General features: G+C 50.1%; 1 protein-coding gene across 1 annotated transcript in view; it reads right to left on the bottom strand.

The window, feature by feature from the left end:
* Positions 1–7,294, bottom strand: part of LOC136489038 (cysteine-rich receptor-like protein kinase 44) — a 33,167-nt gene extending 25,873 nt beyond the window's left edge. The window contains exon 1 of the mRNA XM_066485784.1: positions 7,140–7,294. Coding sequence (XP_066341881.1) covers positions 7,140–7,294 — 155 coding nt within the window. The remainder of the gene's footprint in view (positions 1–7,139) is intronic.
* Between the last annotated feature and the right edge of the window lie 1,838 nt (positions 7,295–9,132).

The following is a 9,132-nucleotide window of genomic DNA, read 5'->3' as shown; positions in this document are numbered from 1 at the left end:
AGACCTGAATCAGTCACAGCGTTCCTGGCCACTGCTAAGAAATATACGGATGCCGATGACGCTAAAAAGATAATTATCGAAGAAGCAGCAAGGGTTCCACGCTCCGACCACCTCCCACACCGCGACGACTACCGCGGCAACCGTGGTCGAAACGACAATTTTGACCGCCGCAACTAGCGCAACGACTCTCGTGACCACCGCGACCAACGTAATCAGCGGCGTAACCGCCATGACGATTACAGGGGCAAGCGTGCTCGGGAAGACAACGGCGAGGTCAACGTCGTTAAAAAAGGTGGCGGACATCGTAACTATGAAGAAGACTACGCCAAAGCATTGAAAGGGCCCTGCCAGCTCCATCCCAAGTCAAACCATACCATGGAGAATTGCCGCATTCTCAAGTCTATCTACATGCGCCAACAGGCTCCGAATACATCCGACAAGCCTAACAACGTAGGGGAATAGCGCAACAAGGACAACGATGATGAAGACGCAGATCCCCAGCACAAGTACGTCAAGCCAACCGATCGCGTGCACGCCATCATTGGAGGCAAAGTGTCCATCGAGACCAAACGAGAACACAAGCTGCTCGTTCGCGCCTGCTTGAACGTAGCCAACACCGACAACCTCATCACCGATCCATGGCTCCCTCCTTGGTCTCACCATGAGATCTCCTTCAGCAGAAAGGACCAATGGGCTACAATACTTGAGCCAGGACATTTTTCCCTGGTCCTCGATCCTTGTATCAACAAGGTTCAGTTCGATAGAGTGCTGATTGACGGCGGTAGCTCCATCGATATACTGTTCAAGAATAGTCTGCCAGCCCTGAAGATAACCCAGGCGGATCTCAAGCCATACGAGGCACAGTTCTGGGGTGTTCTCCCCGAATAGAGCTCTACACCTCTTGGGCAGATCACGCTACTTGTGCAATTTGGGACCCTGGACCACTTCCGCACCGACTACGTCAACTTCGTGGTCACTGACTTTGACGGCACCTATCATGCTATCCTTGGTCGACCATCGCTCACCAAGTTCATGGCCATACCTCATTACAGGTATTTGGTGCTCAAGATGCCTACTGAGAAAGGGGTTCTAACTCTCAGGGGCAACGTATACATGGCTTATACCTGCGAGGATGACAGCTTCAAAATAGCAGAGGCTCACGATCTCTCTATTCGCATGGCCGAGACCATGCTCGACGCCAAGAAGACCTCAACCGACCACTTGGAGATCCTAGAGCTCGAGGCTCCACACAAGAACATCAAGTCCAAGGAGCACAAGGTGATCCAGCTGGTCAACGGTGACCCCAGCAAAATGGCCCTTATCGGGGCCAACCTAGATCCCAAATAGGAAGACGCGCTCATCAGGTTCTTGAGGAGCAACGTGGATGTGTTCGCATGGAAACCTACTGACATGCCCGGCGTACCTCAGAACTTGATCGAGCACTCCTTGAATGTCAACGGCAAGGCCAAACCTATCAAGCAGAAGCTACGATGGTTCGCTCACAACAAGAAGGAGGCGATTAGGGTAGAAGTTACACGGCTACTAGCAACCGGATTTATCAAAGAAGTGTATCATCCAGAGTGGTTAGCTAACCCAGTTCTTATACGCAAAAAGAATAATGAATGGAGAATGTGCGTTGATTACACTAATCTCAACAAACACTGCCCTAAGGACCCCTTTGGTTTACCTCGCATAGATGAGGTCGTAGATTCAACCGCTGGTTGTGAGCTGCTTTTCTTTCTTGATTGCTACTCTGGTTATCACCAGATCGCTCTCAAAAAGGATGACCAGATCAAGACATCTTTTATCACGCCTTTCGGTGCCTACTGCTACACGACCATGTCGTTTGGGCTCAAGAACGCCGGGGCTACCTACCAATGCGCCATATAGGCTTGCCTCAAAGATGAGATAAAAGACGGCCTCGTCGAGGCTTATGTTGATGATGTAGTTGTCAAAACCAAGGAAGCACATACCCTTGTTGACAACCTGGAACGCACCTTCGTAGCCCTTCATACATTCCAATGGAAATTAAACCCAAAGAAGTGCATCTTTGGTGTTCCTTCTGGTATACTGCTTGGCAACGTCATCAGTCACAATGGCATACGCCCTAACCTAGAGAAAGTCAAAGCTATCTTAGACATGAAGCCGCCCAAAAAGGTGAAGGATGTTCAGAAGCTTACCAGATGCATGGCTGCTCTCAGTCGTTTCATATCAAGATTAGGAGAAAAAGGACTACCGTTTTTCAAGCTACTCAAAGCCTCCGAGAAGTTTGAGTGGTCGGAGGAAGCAGACGCTGCCTTCACATAGTTGAAACAATTCCTTACATCACCTCCGGTCCTCACTGCTCCCAGAGAAGATGAAATCCTCCTACTTTACATTGCGGCAACTAATCGAGTGGTCTCTACTGCCATGGTGGTCGAGCACGATGAGCCTGGCCACGCCTACAAGGTACAGTGACCAATCTATTTCATCAGTGAGGTACTCAATGAATCCAAGACCAGGTACCTACAGATTCAGAAACTGGTCTATGCCATACTAATAACATCCCGAAAGTTGAAACATTACTTCGACGGATATCGTGTGGTGGTCATGACCGAGTACCCTCTGAGAGACATCATTCGCAACAAGGATGCGAACGAGCGCATCGTCAAATGGGCAATGGAGCTATGCCCTTTCTCCTTGGAATTTGCAAGCCGTACTACAATCAAGTCTCAGGCACTCGTTGATTTTATCGTCGAATGGACAGACTTAAGCACGCCTGCCTCTCAGGGGCCCGATGAGTATTGGAAGATGTACTTCGACGGCTCTCTCAACATTGGCGGCGCAGGAGCAGGAGTCCTTTTCATGTCACCATCCAAGGAACAGCTCCAGTACATCCTCAGGATTTATTATCCTGCGTCTAATAACGCCACCAAGTACGAAGCATGCCTACATGGTCTGCGCATTGCGGTCGAGCTCGGCGTCAAATGTCTCTATGTCTACAGAGACTCAGCTCTAGTCATCAACCAACTCAACAAGGACTGGGACACGACCAACAAAAAGATGGACGCATACTGCAAATCGACCAGAAAGCTAGAAGGCAAGTTCTACGGCATCAAGTACACACACGTGGTCTGGGACAAAAATCAAGCAGTAGATGCGCTGTCAAAGTTAGGATCATCCTGAGCCAAAGTCCCACATGGCGTATTCGTTCAAGACCTGCTCATGCCTTCCATCGAAGAGGAAGATCCCACAGTCGACAAGCTTCTAGACCAGCTATTGGTGGCTACGGTCCCGGCGTCAAACACCACCGAGCCACCTCTGACCACTAATGAGCCTGACTGGAGAGTACCTTTCATCAAATACTTGACAGATGGCAGTGGTTACACCGATCGGATAGAAAACAAGCGCCTGATGCGTTGTAGTAAGCAGTATCTACTCGTCGATGGCAAATTATGGCGCAAGAACGCAAAGGAGAAAATCTTGATGAAGTGTATAACCAAGGAGGATGGCGAACATCTCCTGGACCAAATCCACTCTGGCTCCTATGGCAACCACGCGGCCTCAAGAACGCTAGTTGGCAAGGCTTTCCGAGCAGGGTTCTATTGGCCGTCAGCGGTACCCGATGCAGAGAAGCTAGTCCGCCATTGTGAGGGTTGTCAGTTCTTCGCCAAGAGAATCCATGTACCAGCACACGAGATCCAGACAATACCAGCCTCTTAGCCCTTCGCATGCTGGGGACTAGATATGATCGGGCCCTTCAAATCGGCCCCTGGGAAATTTACATGTGTCTTTGTGCTGATCGACAAATTTTCTAAGTGGATAGAGTACATGCCTCTGGTACATGCATCCTTAGAAAAGGCTGTCACGTTCATCGACCAGGTCATCCACCGCTTCGGCATACCCAATAACATCATCACTGATCTAGGTACTCAGTTCACCAAGAACGCTTTTTGGGACTTCTGCGATGAAAGGAGCATAGTAGTAAAATACGTCTTGGTGGCGCATCCTAGAGCTAATGGATAGGTCGAGCGGGCAAACGGTATGATCTTGGACACACTGAAGAAGAGGATGTATAGAGAAAATGACAAAGCTTCCGGAAGATGGCTCAAAGAGTTACCAGCCGTGGTCTGGGGCCTCAGAACCCAGCCCAGTCGCAATACCGGCGTATCACCATACTTTATGGTTTACGGCGCTGAGGCGGTGCTCCCAGTAGATATAGCCTTCAGATCAGCAAGGGTAGAGAACTTCGATGAAGATAAGGTCAATGAAGTGCGGGAGCTAGAAGTGAATAGTGCAGAAGAGAAGCGGCTTCATTCTTGTGTACGTACAGCCAAATACCTTGCTGTTTTGCGCAGGTACTACAACAAGAATGTTAAGGAGAGGTTCTTCATGGTCGGGGACCTGGTCCTGAAGTAGAAGACGAATCAGACTGCTGTTCATAAACTCGCAACTCCATGGGAAGGGCCTTTCATGATCAAGGAAGTTACACGACCAACGTCTTACAGGTTAGCTCACCTAGACGGTACGGACATACCCAATTCATAGCACATCGACAAGCTTAGGCGTTTCTATGCTTAACTACTAAGATATGTACTCTTTTTGTACTTTCCATTTAATAAAGCTATTATGATTTCTCCGACCACTCTAATGTGTCACTTCGAAGTCTATTGTTATCATAACTCAACCAGTCAAAACCGACCACCATTCCTTCCCGGGTTTTCGGAGCGGGTCCTGTCTCTAGTTCCTCCCAATGCGTGCATGGGATCTGCTCTCTACGCTACGGGTGATCAGCAGGTCTACTCTGGTTTGACTTGTGTGTGTCTACGTGTGCACAGGCCACGCACCTCACACTCCGACCACATGGCAAACCAGGGCCGTACAAACCTTTCAGGATGACGTGTCAACTAAACTAGTACAACTAAACAGAACGCTAACATGTTCTCACTTAGTTACACCAACACCAGTTCCAAGCTTAAATACATTTTATACAAAACAAACAAGCTTATGTAGATATACAGTTACGTTATTACAAGCTTGCCTAAAAAGGTCCAAGTTTACAATAACACAACTACATCTTCTTCTACAGCTATAGCCTATCCTATTGGCTAGTTGGGGCACGCGGCACCTGCTGCTCGCTGCTCCTAACATCCTGCTCGAGTCTTGGGGACTCTTGTACTGGTTGAGCTGAAGAAGATGGCCCCGTCGATGCCTGGCTAGTCGAGACCGCAGGCTTCGCCGGTTGGCTTAAAACTGACGGTGCTTCTAGCTAATTTGTTGATGGCGTACCCTGTACAGGTGCTGTCCCGCCTCCACACAGGTTAATGACGCCAATAATTTTTGCCGACAAGTCCAGCTAGGTCATCCGAAGCTCCTCAACCTTGTCTGGATCTACCTCCTTCGGGTATCCAACCTCTAGGCGTTTGAGATCGATCAAGGGGTAGTGAGCACACACCATGCTTAGCACATGTGCGCCTGTGTACTCACCAGCCTCCTTTACGAACTCTTGGAACCATCCCCATGCCTTTCGGCATCTATCGACCAGTCCGAGCTGTGGCGTCCTTGGCACGTCCTCTGTAAGTGCTAGATCGATAAGGTTGAGGATCGGCAAAATGCCCGTTGCCACTTCCTGGCACCGGTTTTTCCATGTGTCCCAATCCAAGGTGATCTCTTGGCACTGCGCCTTCTAGCCATCACGATCTTTTATCACGGCCTCTAGATGCTTTTTGACATTGACTTTTAAAACTGCAAACCGCACAAGACATCAAAACGTCATAACACGACAAGATAAGGCGGGCAACAAAAGTGAGCAAAGGGGTCTGGAACACTTACTTTTCAGTTCCTCTTTCATCTTGGTCATGTGGTCCCGGAGCTATGACTAGTCGTGCGCCAGTTTCCTATTGTCCTCCTTCAGGCGATCACACTCTACGACTGCATGACCATTCTCCTCTCGGAGACGGACCACCTCGGCTTCTACGCCTGCACTATAGCTGTTACTATCAGCAATGCAACAACACTTGTCATGCACTCGTTGTGATAAAGTGACTACTTACTTGTTAATTCCTGCTCTTTGTTACTGAGCTGGACGACCAGGTTCTGGTTTTAGGACTCTTGCTCCATCCTCTGATGGTTGGTGGCATCAAGTTGGTGGCGCAAGCGTTCCACTTCGGCTGTCAGTTCTTTATTGCTTGCTGTGATCCCCTCAATTTGGTTGAAGCATTTCTTACGATACCTTGCAGTCTTCATTAAGTCCTGTGTACAAAAAGCTAAGTCAAACAGTTTGACTAGATAGCAAGATCAGGTGGTGAAGCAAAGCATACCTGGACTTCCGTCACCAGTCGTTTCGCCGCTCGTTCAACTTTCATGGTCTCTTCGACCTCTGGGATTTCCTCATGAACAACCCATTGGTCGTTCCGCCAGCGCAAAACATATACATGTTGTCGCTTGTCCTGTGGACGGCCCAGGACCTCCTCTACTTTGTCCTCTTCGGCCTCTTCTTCGGGTAGCGGTGCTGGTCCGGAGTTAGCAGCTTCTGCGATCACAATGGCCTTCCCACGGGCTGTAGCATCGACAACCGTGCTCTGTGCTATCACCTCTGGCTACTGCTCCTCGGTCTGTTCTGTTACCCTTGGTGCTGAGGTGTTGCCCTCAGCAGGGTTAGTGCTTGGAGTACTTGTGCTTGGCTCGGCTCTTCCCTCGACCCCCTGCTCGGGGACCATTGTTTGACCGCTTGTGGTCTTAGGCTCCGGCGGACCTTCTGCTATGGTTTCCTCCATGGCCGACTGCTGGGCAGTCTTCTCTACAATTGCTGGCGGCGCTACGCTGCTCTCGGCTAGTTGATTCGGATTTTCGGTGGACGCCGACCTAGTACATCCAAGATAAGTTCAGAAGGCAACCATAATCAATAAAAGTTGCAAGCTTACATCAAAGTTACAAATACTTACATGTTGGAAGCGCGGAATGATGTGGCAAAGGCATGTCTCTTCGGCCGTGCTTGCTCCACGTGCTGTGCGGGTGACACCTGGTCTCCCTCTACATCTGGCACCGACGCTGGGGCTTGGTGCTCGACCCCTCCACCGCTTGTCCTTCGTGCTGCAGTGGTCGGTGATGTGGGTCCCACCAGCACGGAGGAGCCACCTTGCTCCGTCGACTCCAGTTGCCTCCTCCTCTTTCGAGGGACGAGTCGGAAGATGTCTGCATTCTCTCCCTCCTCTGTGTCATCGTCCGACAGAGTAAAGATTGCTTGATGACGCTTGCTGCTCGCCGGTCGCTTACCAACAGCTTTGGCCGCTGCCTCCTCCCCAACTCCAAGCATGGCCCAGTCGACGTCTTCGACCTTGGCGCTGGTCTAGGCTGTTGGGTCGGCAACTTGCGGCCAATCTACACCAGGGGGTGGAGACACGAACACTGTTGCTCTATCCCGACCATTAATCTGAAAAACACAAAGGAGATAACGCAGTAAGTTTCTGTTACAACATAAAACTATGGGTACAAGGTAGGATGATTTACCTTTGGGGGAGGTCGGGCGAGCTTGAAAGCGTGCTCGATGTCGCTCAATCTGACATAATTTGGATCAGCTAAGTTAAATAGCTCTCCAATTCTAGCTCTGACTTCGATCTTGTCAAGCGCCTCTTGCCTTATCCTCGTTGGGTCTGCGCTACCTTGGTACTCGTAGCCAGGATGTACCCTCCTCTGGCAGGGCTGGATCCTTTGGCTGATGAAGTTCCCGACCACGCTCGGACCGTCCAGTTTCTTCCACGGGATTATCCCAAGTAGTTCTAGGATCTGTTCTAAGTGCTCGGGTTTCTCCGACCAGCTGGTCCTCTTCTCCGGAATGAACCCCACGTCGCACAGTGCGATCGTGTTCGGCTCTTCACGGATGTAGAACCACTTCTTATACCAGTCGTCAAGCGACATGTTCCAAGAGCAATGCAGGTACTGGACCTTCATCCCGTCACGAAGGTTGAGGTACACACCTCCGGCTATCTTTGAGCCATCGCTTCCTTTCTTCCGCAGACAGAAAAGATGGCAAAAGAAGTCAAAATGGGGCTGGAAGCCGCCATATGCTTTGCAAAGATGAATGAAGGTGGAGACAAGAAGAATCGAGTTGGGATGCAGATTGCAAATCCCAATCTCGTAATACAGACAGAGCCCCTGAAGAAAAGGGTGCATTGGAACCCCAAAACCCCGCTTGAAGAAATCTTCGAAAACTACAATCTCACCTGGTTGTGGATCGGGGTACCCCTCGCCCTCTGGCGTGCGCCATCCTGCGAGTTCCTTGTTGTGGAGTACTCCCATGATGACGAGGTCTTCGATGGTCTGCTCGTTGCTTCTTGACTTCCACCACGCCTTCGCCATGACTCCGGCTTTCTTCTGGGCGTCACTTTTTGCCATGAATTCGGCCTTGCTGATGAAAGAGGATACGATGGAGGAGTGATTGGTGATGATTTTGGAGGTATTAGGATTGGCAAGAGGAAGAAGAAGGCTGTGGCGGCGAATGGTAATGGGGTTCGGTACAAAGTAACTTACCAATTCTATACTACATTTAACCAAGAGTTCCACTGTTTCGTTTGCCCGAGATTCTTGGGAGACGTGCGCATGCGCCACAGACGGTTGTTTTCACAACCTCGAGATCTATGCCAATATATGCGCCTCTTCGTTATCAATGTATGCGCCTCTTCGTTACCAGTGTGAGAGGGCCCACACTGACGCACCTCCTTACAGGTGCCAAGTGACTGTTTGCTTGAAAGGACAAGAAGGCAGTATGACGTGGTATATCTGTCTACTTTTTTGACCAGACGTGTCAGATTGGACTTGACAGAGTAAGAAGATAAATAAATACACCAAATAATAGTACAAGTGGCATTTGGTTCTTCGCCGCACGTCTTGTGCTCAGGAATGGTCCAGACCACTATCGTGCTCGGGGCCTGCCCAGACCACTACCGTGCTCAGGGACTGTCCAGACCACTACCGTGCTAGAGGACTTTTCAGACCACTACCGTGCCCGGGGACTGCTCCGACCACTACCGTGCTCGGGGACTGCTCCGACCACTACCGTGCTCGGAGACTGTTCCAACCACTATTCGGAGACCGCTCTCCTCGGCTACATGTGATTTGTACTCACATACAGTCGAGAGGCATTTATTTGGACCT

The sequence above is a fragment of the Miscanthus floridulus genome, chromosome 10 (genome assembly GCF_019320115.1).
Source record: "Miscanthus floridulus cultivar M001 chromosome 10, ASM1932011v1, whole genome shotgun sequence".
Taxonomy (NCBI): domain Eukaryota; kingdom Viridiplantae; phylum Streptophyta; class Magnoliopsida; order Poales; family Poaceae; genus Miscanthus; species Miscanthus floridulus.
The sequence above is the reverse complement of the archived record's forward strand: the minus strand, read 5'-3'. Positions and strand labels throughout refer to the sequence as shown.